The 18465-nt window shown below is 45.5% G+C and overlaps 1 protein-coding gene across 2 annotated transcripts in view; it reads right to left on the bottom strand.

Annotated features, from left to right (window-relative positions):
• Positions 1 to 18465, bottom strand: part of Kcnh1 (potassium voltage-gated channel subfamily H member 1) — a 291256-nt gene that overhangs the window by 255484 nt on the left and 17307 nt on the right. For both annotated transcript variants that reach the window (XM_075989494.1, XM_075989495.1), the window contains exons 2-3: positions 7453 to 7576; positions 364 to 470 (exon numbers count right to left, since the gene is read on the bottom strand). In XM_075989494.1, the coding sequence (XP_075845609.1) occupies positions 364 to 470; positions 7453 to 7576 (231 nt within the window). The remainder of the gene's footprint in view (positions 1 to 363; positions 471 to 7452; positions 7577 to 18465) is intronic.

Here is an 18465-nt window from a genome sequence, read left to right as displayed (position 1 = left end):
GTGATCAAGGACAGTGATCTGTGAGTCTCCCCTAAATAAATAACCCTTTATTATTCATAATTTTGAACTAGTGTGGGATTATTTTGTGACTTCTGCCATCAAAATGCACAATGCCCTGTTTTTAGCACTGCCTGCTGGGGTCATCACGAGAACTCCTGGCACCTTCCACTAACAGTTCATAAATAAACCAATGGGGAAAACACTGAGTTAAGAGAAAAACAGATGAAGTCCTAATTAGTAAGCCACACACAATTACTTCCAGTAACTAGATGAGGGGGAAGAAGAAAATCCAAACAGCCACAGAGATGAGGCAACACCTCTCTAAGCACATGAAAGCAGAGCCCAGAGCTTTCTTATACTCACTGTTCTTCTTGTACATCAGGATTTCAAAGGAATTCATCTCGTAGTTCTCAAAGGTCTGGCGCACCTTTTCAATGGTGTCCTTATCGGTCAGCTCTCCATACATAAAACTGAAAGTCAACCAGAGAGCTCATTAGCAACTCAACAAGAATTTGTTCACACCAAGCACTGAACACACATACACACACGAATACAAATACATACCTATACACGCATATATACATGCATGTAAACACACATGCACATACAAACACACATATATGAGGTGTCTGCAGCCCTTGGAGGCACATTCCATGCCCCACCCCCACCCAGAGAAGCCCCAGAGACATGGGAACAGCCCCACACACACCCCCAACCATCCCCACATGGCATCTGGGCACCACCTACACCTGGAGGAGTCCCAGAGATGCATCAAGTGACCACCAGAATCATGGACCCACCTGCACTTGGAGGAAAAGTGACCACCTAAGCCACAGGCCCCACCAGTACCAACTGGAGGAAAAAAACATCACCCTTCATAATAGCTACAAACAACATAAAATATCTTGGGGTAACTCTAACCAAAGAAGTGAAAGACCTGTATGGCAAGAAACATTAAGTCTTTGAAGAAATTAACTGAAGAAGATATCAGAAAATGGAAAATTTTCCCATGCTCTTGGATAGGTAGGACCAACATAGCAAAAATGGCAATTTACCAAAAGCAATCTACAGATTCAATGCAATCACCATCCAAATCCCAGAAAAATTATTCACAGACCTTGAAATAACAAAACTCAACTTCATATGGAAAAATAAAAAAAAAAACCAGGATAGCCAAAACAATCCTGTATAATAAAGGAACTTTTGGAGGCATCACAGTCCCTGACTTTAAGTTCTACTATAGAACTATAGTAATGAAAACAGCTTACTATTGGCAAAAAAAAAAAAAAAAAAAAAAAAAAAAAAAAAAAAAACAGGCAGGTGGAACAATGGAATTGAATAGAAGACCCTGATATTAATTCACACATCTGTGAACACCTGATTTTTAACAAAGAAGCTAAAATTATGCAATGGAAAAAAGAGCATCTTCAACAAACGGTGCTGGCATAATTGGATATCGACATGTAGAAGAATGCAAATAGATTTGCATCTATCCCCACGCACAAAACTCAAGTCCAAATGGATCAAAGACCTCAACATAAATCCAGCCACACTGAACCTCATAGAATAGAAAGTGGGAGGTAGCCTTGAATGTACTGGCACAGGAGACCACTTCCTGAATATAACCCCAGTAGCACTGAGAGCAAAAATTAATAAATGGGACCTCCTAAAACTGAGAAACTTCTGTAAGACAAAGGGACACAGTCTACAAGACAAAATGGCAGCCTAGAAAATGGGAAAAAAATCTTCATCAACCCTACGTCTGACAGAGGGTTGATCTCCAAAATATACAAAGAATTCAAGAAACTAGATATTAAAATACCAAATAATTAAACTAAAATATGGGGCACAGATCTAAACTGAGAATTCTCAAATGGCGAAAGACACTTAAGGAATTGCTCGACATCCTTAGCTATCAGGGAAATGCAAATCAAAACAACTCTGAGAGTCCATCTCACACCTGACAGAAGGACCGAGATCAAAGACATCAATGACAACTTATGCTAGAGAGGATGTGGGGTAAGGGAACACTCATCCATTGCTGGTGGAAATGCAAACTTGTACAACCACTCTGGAAATCAGTATGGTGGTTTCTCAGAAAATTGGGAATCAATCTACCTCAAGACCCAGCAATACCACTCTTAGGCACATACACAAAGGATGCACACTCATGCTACAAGGACATGTGCTCAACTATGTTTATAGAAGCATTATTTGTAATAGCCAGAACCTGGAAACAACCTAGATACCCCTCAACTAAAGAATGGATAAAGAAAATGTGGTACATTTACACAATGGAGTATTACTCAGCTATAAAAAATAATGACACCTTGAAATTTGCAGGCAAATGGATGGAACTAGAAAGAAAAATCTTGAATGAGGTAACCCAGACACAGAAAGACAAACATGGTATGTACTCACTCATAAGTGGATATTAGACATAAAGCAAAGGATGACCAGTCTATAGTCTGCAGCCCCAGAAAAACCAAGAAACAAGGAGGAGCCTAAGAGATACATACATGAATGCCCCTGGGAAGGGAAAACAGACAAGATCTCCTGAGTACATTGGGAGCATGGGGGAAGGGGGAGAACAGAAGGGGAGGAGGGAGGAGGACATGAGGGATTCAGAAGGTTGATTTGGGGGAAGGACAGAGAGCGAAAGCAAGGGAAGAGATATCTTAATAGAGGGAGCCCTTATGAGGTTAGCAAGAAACCTGACGCTAGGGAAATTCCCAGGAATCTGCAAGGATGACCCCAGCTAAGAATCTAAGAAATAGTGGAGAGGGTGCCTTAACTGCCCTTGCCCTGTAATCAGATTGATGATTACCTAATGGTTATCATAGAACTTAATCCAGTAACTGATGGAAGCAGATGCAGAGTCCACAGCTAAGCACTGGACCGAGCTCCTGGATTTCAGTCGTAGAGAGGGAGGAGCGATAATATGAGCAAAAGGTCAAGACCATGATGGGGAAATCCACAGAAACAGCTAACCCATGCAAGTGGGAGCTCACTGACTACGGAGAGAGTTGGGGAAGCTGCATATGACCAAACTAGGCCCTCTGAATGTGGGTGGCAGTTGTGTGGCTTGGGCAGTTTGCGGAACTGCAATGGAAGCAGTATTTATCCCTTAATGCATGAACTGGCTTTTCGGAGCCCTTTTCCTATGGAGGGGATACCTTGCTCACCTAGATATAGGGGGAATCCTGCCTCAAGAGATGTGAGAGACTTTGTTGACTCCCAAGGGAGACCTCATCCTCTCTGAGGAGTAGATGGGGGTAGAGTGGGGGGAAGGTGAGGGGAGCAGGAGGTGGGAATGGAGAAGGAACTGGGATTGATATGTAAAATAAAGATTTTTTAAAACATAATATATAATTAAAATATAGATTAATAGTCAAAAACCAAAAAGCACATACATTCATACACATGTCAGCACACATAAAGACACATACACGTGCACATATGAACACACATTCATAAACACATGTCAACACACATACACAAACATGGATACACATGCACATATGAACACACATGTACACACAGTAAAAACATTAATTGAATTTAAGAAGACTCATTGATGGAACTGGGTTTTTTTTAAAGCTTCCATTTTTCCATTTCTGCCCCTAAAAGCTAAGCCTCTAATGGCTGGCATACGTGGAAAACCAGTAGATCTGGAAACAGAATGAGTTCCTCCGTGTACCAGGGCAGACCCTCTGCTTGATCGGGAAGACCTCCGGTGTGTGAAAATACAAACGTAAAAGGAGGTCATTCCAGAACCTGGGTGTGCATCAGTCCCATACGACTGAACTACAAACAAGGGAGGGAAATGTTGCCATAGGCAACACAGAGATGGCAAAAGAGACCACTCATCCTCCACCACGAAGGTGATTGACATTTCAGCCTGTACCCAACTGGGAGGAATTTAAACAATTACATCTTAGACACATAACTCCAGGAGACTTCTGGGAAGAATGACTGGATAAATTTGAACCATGGGTTTTTCTTCTAATTCCTAACAAAAATAAACTTGGAGGGGCTCAGGAGTTACCAAACAAGAAAGGGGTAAAACTTGAGGCTCTATCTCGAAGATGGAGCTAAGGAAAGACAGAAGGTTCTGCCACTGTCGTGAAGCCTTTTCTTGCCTCCTCACCCTCTGAAAAGGACAACAGCATTGGGTAGAAACAGAGAGAATAAAATCCTAATAGCCTTTACTAGTGCGTCTACCTGCCGCTCCAGCTGGGGGAAAAGCGGCCTCGGGAAGCAAAGAGCAGAGAGAAACCTCAGGATCGGAGGGCACTGCCCACGAGCCTGGCTCTTAGCAGAGGCGGGAAAGATGCCAGGACCACACTGTTCTCCTGAGCTCCACATTGTGCCTAGTCACCAAGACTCTTCCTTCCGAAGCAGAATACGCCATCAATTAAGTAAGAGGGACAAAGGCGCAGGACACTAACAAATGCAGGAGGAGGTGGACAGGAAGTCGTGCTCTCTGACAACACCACCCAGAGTCCAGCACGACCCCCCACAGAGCCCAGGCCTTTCATCAACAAGGGAAGACTGTGGTGACGCAGTCTCCAGCCTGAGGCCATGCAGAAATGGGGGTGTGGGCTCCAAACCACGCATTCCCCGTCTCCTGATGCCACACACTGAATGTATTCTAGCTTTTTCTTGAAAAACTGACCCAAAGAACCATAGAATTTTAGCCCAAAGAACCTCAAAAAAATGAAAATGTCTACAGTGCAGAAATAAGACAGGGGAGGCCTGCTCTACCAGGAAGGCAGTGGGAACAGACGGGAGGGGAGTGCTCAGATGTTACAGCTGAATGAACTGCTTAGAACTGTACAAAAGAAAAGTTGGCAGAATTAACAAGGCAATGCCTCTGTTGTCCTTTGAGCACAGCCAATAAGGAAAAGGGGAAACGCCACTCTGGCCACGCTAAAAAGTGAAGCTAACTCCCAAGATTTGTCAGTCAGGAATCTGCAGATAGAGACAGACAGGTAAGGGTAGATACTCCGTGGAAAACAGCACACAGAGAATGCAGGACACTCAAGTACATTAGAGACTGTCCAAAACTATATCAGTTAAAAAAAAAGGGTCAAACTGTCCATGTATCGGGCTCAACAATCTAGAATTTAACCAACTTCAGATATTGTGCAAACATGTAATAGGTAGCCAGCACTGAGGTGGCTGATCTAATACATGAAAGCCCAGGGCAGGGCAGGCATCTCCACACTCTATGGTGAGTTCACGTTTTTTTTAGAGGACGGTGCCTCTCCATGAATATACCACAGATGATGGCGGGGCACCCAGAGGCTGTACTGAGCCAAGATCCAGCCACGGCTGCTGGGATGCCTGGCAGGGTCTGGGCTGCATGCCAGCTCAACATCTTGAAAACAGCTTTTCCAATGTCCAGGCCCAAGGGTACTGAGGTATCCCTGTCAGATACACAGCTATGCGTGTAACAGAACAACCGACAGAATGAACTATTCTCTAAAGAATTCTCACTGGGGAAAAGATCTGTGAATGGGGCCTTACCTTGCAATACTCTCTATAAAATGTTCATGGAGTTTTAAAAATTTGGGCTGGGGATGTAGCTCAGTTGGGTAGAGCGTTTGCTTGCCAACAAACCCAAGGCCCTGGGTTCAGTTCCCAGACCTGCATAAACAGGGCATACTGGCACAGACCTGTGGGTAATCTCAGCAGTCGGGAATCTAAGGCAGGTGCATCAGAAGCTCAAGGTCTTCTCTTGCTATCTAGCAAGTGAGGCCAGCCTGAGCTATACAGCTGTGTTGATTTAGTTAATTAATTAAAAATTATTTCATGGAATCATTAAAAGCTGCATCTTGTCTTTGTAACCAAAGACTCTGCCTAAATTGAAGAGTTTGGGATTAATTCCCTTGGCAGAAGAAATCTCAAAAGAGCAAGGAAAAATATTTGAGGAGGAAGGAGGCACCAGAGAGCAGAATGGAGCTAAATTCTGTGTTCAAGGAGATAAACAGATTAAGAAATGGGATAAAGGGAGTGGTGACCTCAGGGTGCGATCCCACCCAGCTAAGCTTCCAACTTGTAGAAAGGAATCAAAAAAAAAAAAGTTTGAAGCTGGAAGTGGAGGTGCAGGCCTTTAATCCCAGCAGTGGGAAGGCAGAGGCTGGCGGTCTCTGAGTTTGATCAAATTCAAGGACAGCCATGTTTGGGCCGTAAGGAAAACAGAAAGCTGGTGAAGAAGTAATTAAACAAGGGGCCATGTTCCAGCCCTAACGAGCAGCAGAACTTGGCAGCCTGGGCCACGTGGTTCTGGCGTTGAAGCTAAGGATAGACGAAACAGGTTATAGAAGGTGCCTCCGTGCCTAAGGACAGCCACTGCGGCCAGGCATGCGTCAGGGGCGTCCCTAAAGGAGGCCTAGTAGAGAGGCCACTGTGCAAAGCTGTGAAGGTGAAGCATGGATTGCCTGGAGACCCCAAGCTGTGAGAGATGTCAGAGTCGTGGGACACCTGCTGAGGAGAGCTGCTAACAGGGAGTGGAACCAGCCCAAAAGAAAGACGTGTGTTGCAGTCAACAAAGCTGAACGGAATTGGAGATGGGGACAGCATTTTGACATCAGGCATGGAGATGCAGAGTTTGGAGTTTGCCCAGATGGTTTTCAGCCTTGCTTTGGTCCAACACTTCCTCACCATGCTCCCTTCCCTGTGTTTTGGAATCATAATGTATGTCCTGTGCTGGTATATGCTTGAGGTATGTGATCTGCATTTTGATTTTGATTTTTACAGGGGGATTACAGTTAAGAGATTGCCATGCATCTCAGAAAAGACTCTGGATTCTGGACTTTTAAGCATTGTTGAGACTGTGATAGACTATGGGGGGCTTTTGAAGTTTTACTGGATGCAGTTTTTTCATTATGATATGGCTATAAGCTTTTGTGGGCCAGAGAGTAGAATGTGGTGGTTTGAAAGAAAATGGCCCCAAAAAGAGTAGTGCTGTTAGGAGGTGTGGCCTTGTTGAAGGAAGTGTGTCACTGTGAGGCGGGCTTTGAGGTCTCTTTTCTCAAGCTTCCCTCAGTGTGACAGTCAGCTGACTTCCTGTTGCCTATAAGATATAGCACTCTCAGCTCCATCACCATGACTACCTGCACGCTGCCATGGACTGAACCTCTGAAACTGTAAGCCACCCTTGATTAAATGTTTTCTCTATGAAAGTTGCTGTGGTGGTGGTGTCTCTTCACAATAATAAAAACCCTAACTAAGACAACATCATCTAGATTTTTCTGATTTCTAGTCCCCCTCTTACTGATTTGTCAGTTGTAGGAAATACGTTCTATATCTCCTTTGGTTTTTGCCCAGAACATGCACAAACTACAGGAGACATGGCAATAAAATTTCACCAGAAGCAAAGAGTGAGTTCAAGGTAATCCTCTTTGTCCAGGAGACTCCCCAGAGAGCTGCACGCGGGGTACCTACCTGCAGGCGCTACTTTTTTGCATCACTTCTGCCCGGTGGTAGCCAGAGAGCTTGCAGAATCCATCATTGCTGTAGACAATGGGCCAGTCCACTATCTGGGCATTCCCCAACACAAAATTAGTATCTGTTTCAAAAGAGAAAGGAGCTCGTGAGGCAGGATGTTAGTAGACATGAATGATTTCAGCCAGCCTCACGCTTGCAGGTTCAGTATCTCCAACAGAGCCACATCCCCAGGAGGAACGGGGAGAACCAAGCTTTGGAACCAGAAATTATGAGTGTAGATGCTAATGAAGGTCAGTGTATCCTAGGAAAGGAAGCGTGTTAGCCACCAACCCAGGAACCTATGGGGTCTCCTGAGACAGGGTCAGCACTAACTTTTCATCCCTCTGGAAGTACATCATAATGCAAAGCCCGTGAGCCAGATGGAGTCACTTCTGGGCTCTGCAGCACCGTGACTTCTTGTCCCGAGGATACAAATTGTCTGACCCTGACTATCCCTGGCCATTCTGCAAGGCCTCTCTATAGAAGCAAGGCATGTGAGTAGTACACAACCTCACAGGACACACGGGAGACATCTCGGGAGGACAGTGACCAGACCCTTCTCCTGAGACAGTGTAGAGAGCCATCAAGGGGCTTACACCATAGAACCTCCTCTGACTTGAAGTTGTGCGAGCCCAGAGCTGCATGCCAGTGACCAGCCTCCCTCTCACTCCGCAGCCAGGGTTTCAGGAGGCAGACTGCAGGCTGATTTATGGTTCTAATGATTTGAAAATCAAAAGTTGTCAGTACCTTTTGTGCTCAGAAAATCAAGTGTCCCTCTTTTGATCTCAATAATTTAAATTGAACAGACAAAATATGAGTCTTCAATGTAACCATTATTTTAGCCTGGCTCCCTTCTCTACATATATTCCCACTTTCCTCAGCCCTGAAAGAAATACAGACATACTCTATCCTGTTATAAATTGTATATACATACACACAAACACACACAGGATATATACCTGTGTGTGTGTGTGCACATAGTGAAATATGGCTCTCACTAACTCTGAGGCCAATTTGTTCTAGAATAGCATTTTTATGCTCCTGTGTGCATCAGTGAGTTCCTATGAAACATAGCTAATCCCTAATTTTCCATATCACTAAATGCACATCAATAATACAAAGCAAGTTCCTTAGGTGTGCATGTACCTGTCTGGGTGAATGTGTGCACATGTGTGTATAAGTATATGTGTGCATACAATGAATGTGTGTTCATGTGTACATGAGTGTGTGTATGCATGCAGTGGATGTGTGCTCACGTGTGCATGAGTATGTGTATGCATGCAGTGGATATGTGCTCACATGTGTATGAGCATGTGTATGCATGTAGTAGATGTGTGCATAGTGTGTATATGCATGTAGTAGATGTGTGTGCATAGTGTGTGTATGCATGTAGTAAATGTGTGCATAGTGTGTGTATGCATGTAGTGGATGTGTGCATGGTGTGTGTATGCATGTAGTAGATGTGTGCATAGTGTGTGTATGCATGTAGTAGATGTGTGCATAGTGTGTGTATGCATGTAGTAGATGTGTGCATAGTGTGTGTATGCATGTAGTGGATGTGTGCATAGTGTGTATGCATATAGTAGATGTGTGTGCATAGTGTGTGTATGCATGTAGTGGATGTGTGCATAGTGTGTGTATGCATGTAGTGGATGTGTGCATAGTGTGTGTATGCATGTAGTAGATGTGTGCATAGTGTGAATATGCATGTAGTGGATGTGTGTGCATAGTGTGGATATGCATGTAGTGGATGTGTGCTCACGTGTGCATGAGCGTGTGCATGCATGTAGTAGATGTGTGTGCATAGTGTGTGTACGCATGTAGTAGATGTGTGCATAGTGTGTGTATGCATGTAGTAGATGTGTGCATAGTGTGGATATGCATGTAGTAGATGTGTGCATAGTGTGGATATGCATGTAGTAGATGTGTGTGCATAGTGTGTGTATGCATGTAGTGGATGTGTGCATGAGCGTGTGCATGCATGTAGTAAATGTGTGCATAGTGTGTGTATGCATGTAGTGGATGTGTGCATGGTGTGTGTATGCATGTAGTAAATGTGTGCATAGTGTGTGTATGCATGTAGTAGATGTGTGCATGGTGTGTGTATGCATGTAGTAGATGTGTGCATAGTGTGTGTATGCATGTAGTAGATGTGTGCATAGTGTGTGTATGCATGTAGTAGATGTGTGCATAGTGTGGATATGCATGTAGTGGATGTGTGCTCACGTGTGCATGAGCGTGTTTATGCATACAGAGGTTAGAGCTTGTTTCCCCTGACTGCTCTCATCTAATTTTAGAGAGAGGGTCTCTTCCTGAACATGGAGTTCATGGCTCTGCTAGGCTGGCTGGTGAGTGAGCCCAGAGATCCACCTGTTTCTGCCCCTCCAGTGCTGGAGCTAGAGGTGTGTGCCACTGCGCCTAGCCACCGTACAGCTGCTGTAGAGCAAATGCAGTCCTCGGGCTTGTGGCAGGCACTTTTCCCACCGAGCCAGCCCTCAGCCCCTAGGACAGCACGGATAATTCACTCACAGTGTAGATCACTACTCTTCCTGTCTTCATGGAGTCGGGCGGGCTGCTCTGCCCTCTGCAGATGAGTTTATGTCTTGATTTGGCAGGTTTGTAAAGAATATTACATTTCATAAAAAAAAAAAAAAAGATACCAAAGACTGAGGTTGCTTTACTGCTCATGGAAAAGGCAAGAAGAGAGAGATGCCAGAGGCCATGCTGAACCAAGGCCTTTGAGGTGTCATCTTCCTTGAAAATAGCTATATTTATTTATTACTATCATTATTAGTCTCATTATTATTTTTGTTATTATTTTCATTATTGTTATTATTGTTGTGTTGCATAATGTGTGTATAGACAAGCTATGGAGTACCCATAGGGGTCATAGGGCAACATTATAGGGTCTGTTCACTCCTTCTACCTTAACACAGATTTTAGAGGATCAAACTCAGGTTGCCAGGCTTCTGTGGTAAGAAGCCTTTACCCCCTGAGCCATACTGACAGCCCTAGTTTGATCTACTTAAAAGGAACATAAATACAGCTTTCAAGAAGGGAAGGTGAACGCCTACTATTTTCACAGATTCTCTTCTAATGAAAACTTACAACCAGCTCCTCGATCCAGCTCACCCACACTTACATAAGGCCTTTGTAAATGTGCTCTGCGTACCAAGCAGAAGGCAGGACTGCAGGGCAATCAGACTGTGCGACATGGCCCCTGAACACAAGGCAATTCCAAGACAGATAGACATGGGCACAACCACCTAAAGAAGGAAGCAAAGAGGTGGTACACACCTGCCATCCTAGCAATCAGGAGACCAAGCAGAAAGGCTGCCACGTAAGGATAGCTAGGGCTGCACAGCAAGGCGCTGCTTCAAAACCAAAACAAGGCCAGAAGTGATGGTGAGAACATGTGATCTCGGCACTTAGGATCTCAGCACTTGGGATCTCAGCACTTGGGAGGATATGAAGCTCAATATTCTTGGCCACAAAGCACAATTCAAGACAAGCTTTGGCTATAAGGCCTGTCCGAATAATAAAAAGAGGGGCCTAGGGAGGTAGCTCAGAGAATTAATCACTTATTGTTCAGCCACAAGAAGCAGAACTCAGACCCCTAAAACCCATAATAAACGGGGAGCTGTCGTGCATGTTTGCCTGAATCCCAGCACATGGTGCGGGGAGATGTAGGCAGAGGCAGGGGACTCAGGGGGGACTCCCTAGACCAGAGGGCCTGACATACACATCAGTCAGCAAAGCTTCCACACTATACATAAACACTCACACATATACTAACAGTTTAAAAGCCCCAAATGCACTCTGAAAGCCCTGGGTGGTGGTTTGAATGAGAACGGCTCCCATAGGCTCATATATTTGAATGTTTGGTCCCCAGTAAGGTGGAACCGTTTGGGGAGGATTAGGAGGAGCAACCTTGTTGGAGGAGGTGTGTCACTGGGGGTGGGTTTGAAGTTTCAAAAGCCTGTACCAAGTCATTGCTCACCCCTCCCTCCGTCCCTCCCTCCGTCTCTCTCTCTCTCTCTCTCTATCTCTCTCTCTCTCTCTCTCTCTCTCTCTCTCTCTCTCTCTCTCTCTCTCTCTCATCCTCAACTTGCTGATCAGAGAAACAAGCTCTCAGCTACTGGTCCAGCACCATGCCTGCCTGCCTGCCTACCACCATACGCCCTCCCATGGTCATGGACTGACCTCCTGAAACTGTAAGCAAGCCTCCTATTAAATACTTCCTTTTATAAGTTGGCTTGGTCATGATGTTTCATCACAGCAATAGAACAGTGACTAAGACACCCTGAAAGAGATCATAGCTCCTAAGAAGCAGGATGCCCTCACCACCACGTGAAGAAGGTCTAAGAAACTCCTCTCCCAGAGGTCTTGAGGGGAGGGAAGAAACCTCTCATCCCAGCACAAAGCCCCCAACAAGCATGATATTATTTCCTCCTCCCCCCTTTTAACCCTAACTGTAAAGAATGACCTGCACATTACTGCCCAGAACAGCGTGTCTGTATGCTAGGGGTACCCACATAACCCCGTGATCTGCCACACATCATAGGAATGAAGGGAGCCCTGTCAATGGCGTCCCTGAGGACAGGCACCATTAGCTGGTGTTTGCTCTGAGTCATGCTCTACTATAAGATGGGATTTGTAAGCTTTCCAACGACCTTTATGAAGTGGTATTACTAATGAGCATCATGGATTTCATCACTTGATTCTTGAAGAAACTGAGTCTCTTCAGATACCCAATAGGCAGTTAAATCCACATGAAGCTGGAACTCAAAATTGGGTCTGTGTGACTTCAAAGTCTATGCTTTCTGTCATTCTATCACATAGACTCCTTACTCCATTGAATACTAAAATCAACCCAACGCTGTGATTTATCTACCTCTGAAATTCTAAATATAATGAGATTTTTAACCAATGAACCAGCAGTGCACTCCTGCCTCATCTGTTCTGATGGACAAGGTGCCCTCAAGGACGTGGGCAAAAATATTCCTTCTCCAGAGCCTAGCTTCTCCATCTGCCTTCTCCATGTTCAGTATCTTCCCTTGCTGGAAAACTTCTTAGAACTTAGAATGCTGATCTATTTCCAGAATAGTCCTCCTGCCTCCATACCATCACAGAAGGGACAGACGGAAAGAGAGACAGATGAGAAGGAAGGGTTGTGCCTGGCTCCCTACCGGTTCTCAGGGGTGGGAAGGAATTCCACCTGGGGTGACACACTTCTGGGCCTGTCTCCGTTCCCTTGGTGTTGGGAGGGACACAGAAGCTGCCATCTTCCCCACAGCGGATGGATTTGTAAAAGTGGCTGGTTATAGCAGTCCAAGGCCTGTGTCAGACTGCCTGAGACTAGGATCAACTAGGTCGGAAGGGACGAGTAACTATGGTAGGTGATCAGAAAGGCTAAGGAGGCGAGCAGGAAGATGGAGAGAGGGGAGGAAGGGACAGAAACATAGAGGGAACAATAAATTATACAAAGAGAAACAGAACAAGAAAGAAATGTCAGAGTCGGGGCAGGGGAACCAAGTTCTGTTTAATCCAAGAGAACAGAACAAGAGTCCATTGAGTATAAACTTGGTCCCAACAGTTCCTGGGCACCCAGAGACTGGGGTAGGAGAACACAGGCCTGCATTTAGGCCGCTGGCTAACCAGAGTCCTTGCAATTATCATTTGTGCTGCATGAATATGATCACAGAGAGAAGAGGGGAAGGGTGAGGCCAGTGTACCAACTCGACAGAAATCTAGACATATCTAGGAAGAGGGAACCTCAACTGAGAAAATGCCTCAATCAAATTGGCCCGATTGAACAAGCCTGGGAGGCACATTCTTGAGTAATGATTGAAGCAGGAGGGCCCAGCTCACTGGGGGCAGTGCCCTCCATGGCCTCTGCTTCAGTTCCTGCCTTCAGGTCCCGGGTTTGAGTGCCTGCCCTCACTTCTCTTTGATTATGGACTGCAATCGTGGGGTGAAATAAACTCTTCTCTCCCCAAGTTACTTTTGGTCATGGTGTTTATCACAGCAATAGAATCCTAAATAGGACTAACAGGAACCCACATCACTCCTGCACATGGGAGCCGAGACATCCGCCTCCCTGCTACAGAACAGACAGGCCCAGGAAGACAGAGTCTAAAAATTAAAAACAAAGTTATACGCTAGTGTGGGCAAGACCCCATAACAGCAGCCCTGCTCAGCTCAGGGTGTTCACCCTCTTCCTGGCTGGCCATGTTGACAAACACGAGGTTGGTTATGAAGTCAACAGCTCAGGCGTTCCCCTCACTCCCAAACCTGAGAGACTCTAGGCTGTGCTGTTTCTCAGCTCAGCAAATGGAAACAAACTAGAAGCCAAGACTCGCGAGAAAGGCAGCCCTCTACTTGGACAGAGCGTCGAAAAGACATCGCCTCCCACACAATCAACGGGAAGATAACCAGGGTTCACGGGATACAAGAATTCATATTATTTAAGTGGTCACATCACCCAAAGTGACTTGCAGATCCAATGCAATCCCAATCAAAATTCTAATGCCATTTTCACAGAAATATAATCTAACAATTCATACAGAATTCTCCTAAGCTCATCCAAAGATACCCTCATACCCAAGAGTGGGCAACTCAAGATCCAGTCAGGGTGACTCATAAAATTCTGCATCGCAAATACGGAAGCTAATGCCTCTCTGCATAGGTTCTGCAGTAATCAGCCTGACACAGCTTACAATACAGCACTACAGTGCAATTCTGCTGGATGTACATGTGCGTGCGTGTGTGTGAGTGCATGTGTGTGTACATGCATGTATGTGTAGTGGGTGTGTATGTGCATATGTGAAAGTGCATGTGCATGCACGTGTGTGTATGTGTGAGAGTGCATGTGTGTGTTCATGCATGTATGTGCAGTATGTGTATGTACATGCATGTGAGTGCATGTGCATGTATGCATGTGTGTGCATGTGCATGTGTGAGAGTGCATGTGTGTGTTCATGCACGTATGTTCAGTATGTGTATGTACATGCGTGTGAGTGCATGTGCATGTATGCGTGTGTATATGCATGTGTGTGCATTGTGTGGGTGCATGTGTGCATGTGCATAAATATATGTGCATTGTGTGTGTGAAACATCTCGTAAAAACCCCAGTCCTCTGAAGATCTTGTTCTGTGAAGTCTCCATTTCTCTATAAAAACCTTGTTCAGTAAGGACCCCATTTTGTGAAGACTCCACTCTATGAAGCCCATACTATGAAGACCCCATTCCACGAAGGTCCCCCAGTAAAGACCCCACTCTGTGAAGATCCTGCCCTGTGAAGATTCTATTCTGCATATTGGCCCCATAGTTGCCTCTGCCTCCGCGTGGAGAGGATGAAGACAAAGCTTGGGCTAGGTGACCCTATATTCACCCACAGCTTAACTGTGACAGGCTCCACCACTGTGGTCTGCCAGTTCCTAGCAGAAAGGCAGTAACTCATGGTCCAGAGGTCAAAGTTGAGGCTCTAGGTGAAGACAATGGAGCTGCCAAGCTCTGTAACCAATGTCACAGCCATGCACTGATATCATACCTTGGTCTTCACATGGCTGCTGCAGACAGCTCATTTGAGTGAAAGCCCAGAAGGCATGAAAACAAAATGGGCTCTAACTCATTAACAAGGACCAGGGCTCTAAGTCATCCACACTGTCCTGACTCCTGGCACTGCCTGATCTCAGTGGAGATTCCCACAAACACCTGCAGAGAAGGGAGCAGTGTGAGGCCCTCTGGCCTCTGCTAGCGATGGAAAAGCCCTTTTGACTTTCTTCTTAAAATCAAAAATGATATCTTCTATGCCTCAAGGCTACTGCTTCATAGCTGAGATAGTCAGAGCATCACTCTAGGCAGCTGAGACGACACTAGAGGTGCTGATGTCTGCATCCTTGTGTTCTGTGCTGAGATGACCCTGGTGGTGCTGATATCTGCATCCTCATGTTCTGTGCTGAGGTGACGCTGCTGGTTATCTGATGGCTGCATTCTTATGTGTACTCTTCTCCCCTGGACTCTGTTGGGTCTAGCACATGCCTCCTCCGCAGTAAAGTTGGTGCTGTGCCAAGCTCTGTCCTATATCTCAATGTTTAGTTTTGCAAAATTTCTGCTTCTGCAGTCTTGAGAACACTAAGCAGTCCCGTAAGAAGTCCAGTTGCTCCACTGGAGATGCTAAAACAGAGGCTGCCTAGCAAGACAAAGGTCCTGACACTACCCAAGGAACCAGGGCATCTACTCAATGATAAAAGCTAGCAGAAAACTAAAAAATAAAAGCCATACTACCAAAATGTAAATCAAAATGGTTTTGAAGGTGGGCAAAATGCCTCATGGGTAACAGTGCTTGCTGCCAGTCCTGACAGCTGGGTTCAAACTCTAGGAACCACATGGGAGGAGGACAGCAGCAATTCCTGCAATGCTGTGCTCTGACCTGCACAGGCTGCACTATTCACAATAGCATCCTGCAACGCTGTGCTCTGACCTGCACAGGCTGCACTATTCACAATAGCCAAGAGAAGGACCCCAACTTGATGCCCGTCAAAGATGAATGGGTAAAGAAATGTGTGAGGAACTTTATGTAGTCGCAAGTAAAAATTAAATCACGACATCTGTAGAAAGGTGGATGGAACTGGAGATCATTATGTTACACTGAATAAGCCAGACGTGGAAGGTCAAATAAAGCATGCTTTCTCACAAACGTTGATTCTATATTTAGCTATTATCTATATTAATATATATATGTATATATTAAGTGTGTGGTGTGTGTGTATGTGTGGTGTGTGTGTATGTGTGGTGTGTGCGTATGTGTGTGTGGTGTGTTTGTGAATGTGTGGTGTGTGTGTATGTGTGGTGTGTGCGTATGTGTGGGGGGGTGTATGGATGTATGGTGTGTTTGTGAATGTGTGGTGTGTGTATGTGGTGTGTGTGTGTGGTGTGTATGGATGTATGGTATGTTTGTGGATGTGTGTGTGTGTGTATGGTGTGTGTGGATGTGTGGTGTGTGTGTGTGTGTGTGTGGTGAGTATGGATGTGTGGTGCATATGTGTGGTGTGTGTGGTGTGGATGTGTGGTGGGTATGTGTGGGGTGTGTGTGATGTGTGGTGTGTGTGTGTGGTGTGTGTGTGTGTGGTGTGGATGTGTGGTGGGTATGTGGGGGGTGATGTGTGGTGTGTGTTGAAGGCAGAAAGGAGACAATGCAAAGGAAGAAAGATTTCAAATGAGGAGGAGGAAGTAAAGGGAGTGATGAAATACATGAGAAGCAAGCAGACAGGGACGTCTTGTGGAAAAGGAAGCTATCAGCGAGAGTATGGGGGAAGGAAACAATAAGAATAAACTTATGGGTATAAAAAGTCAGAATGGAATTCACTCCTCTTCATGCGTCACAGTGCAGGGAGTGGCACTCAGGTGGAAGTGGAGCCAATAGCTCTCACTGGACTTCAGGTCTATGCAACAGGAGAGAAATCATGCCTGATGCTGCAAACCTAGCCAGTTCCTGGGGCTGGTGAGGTCTTGGCTCTTAGAAGAGAATCCACTACTGTCACTTTGCTAGACAAGCATAATCCCCAGCCAGATCCTACATCTCACCAACATGCCCACAGATAATTGTAGCCTCCACACCTCATCAAAGAAGCCTCTCTTTACAGCCAATGGAGACCACCACAGAAAACCTCAACAGCACAGAAGGAGGGAACAGGAGTTGGTGGGAGCCCAGCTCCAGTGGCTACATCTCTGCCATCATCCCTGCATCTAGGGGATGGAAAGGCTGTAAGAGCCCGAACACCAAGAAGCCTGCTGTGAACGTCTCTCCTAGAAATGGCTACAAAAACAAGACTGGAACAATAAAATGTAAAAGGATGCTCTAGAGTAGAAGGGAAATCTTCAAGGGTCTCACCCATAAACAAAGAACTACAGGCAGAAGAATTAGCCTCTCCCAGGGACAAGGACAACCCCTTATTGGCTGTCCGTGCAGAGTAATCAGCCTGGAAACCGCATTCACACCACCAGCAAAAATAGACTCAGCAGATTGTGTTTACATATAGTTGTGCAGACACATACATACATGCATACATGTACACATACATACATCAATTTGCACATAATAACAATAAGGAAAAAGGTTATCAAGTTGAGAGGGGACATGGGAGGGGCTCAAGAAAGGAAGGATAGCTGGGAGAGGTGGACGAAGGAAAGTGGGGGATGGGGGAGTGATGTAATTCTATTTCAACTAAAATCATATTTTAAAAGTAAAAGCTTCAAAAGAAGACAGCTTGTCAATCATCCTTGCCCCTCCCTCAGATCTACTCAAAAGAACAACACAGATAACAAGTTAGAATCTAATTTTGGTTGCATCCCCGCAAGCCTTGTGGGGAGCTCCTTTCCCTCTGTGGACCTGGGAAAGAGAAGAGACCCTGAATTAGCTGGAAGCCACAGATCTGACTCTAATCCCTATGTCAGCACAGAGAACAAGTCCTACGGTGACTGCACCCTCCAAGCCACCCATCCGCACAAGGCCACCAGCAGCCGCCACCCAGAAAGTCACCTCCCTACTGCCTGCCTCTCCTGAGATAGAGGGACCTTTCAAAGGAACGTGCTTGGGTGAACCACACTCCACACTGCTTCTGCTGTGCGGAATTGCTAGGACTGGAGAGAGGTGTGACGAGCAGTTAATCACAAGTCTAAGAATTTAAAAGTACGCTGGTGGCCAGTGTGTGCACCCTGAAGATGCCTAAATGTGTTCTTGGGAATCAACAAAGTCTAGTCGAGAAATCCACCCTTGCTGAACACAACAGTTTACAGTGTAATTCAAATATCCAAGGAGACTGAGGCAGGAAGATTGACAGTTCAAAGCCAGCCTGGTCTACATAGAACTCTTAAAACAGAAAAGAAATGTACTCTTGATACTGATGCAGCCACCTCTCTGTGGGTGGTGGGGGCTTACGGCGCCTCCCCAGAGTATTAAAATGGGCA

The sequence above is a fragment of the Microtus pennsylvanicus genome, chromosome 10 (genome assembly GCF_037038515.1).
Source record: "Microtus pennsylvanicus isolate mMicPen1 chromosome 10, mMicPen1.hap1, whole genome shotgun sequence".
In the NCBI taxonomy this organism is placed as follows: Eukaryota; Metazoa; Chordata; class Mammalia; order Rodentia; family Cricetidae; genus Microtus; species Microtus pennsylvanicus.
Note: the sequence above shows the minus strand (reverse complement) of the source record. Positions and strands in the feature narration are given on the sequence as shown.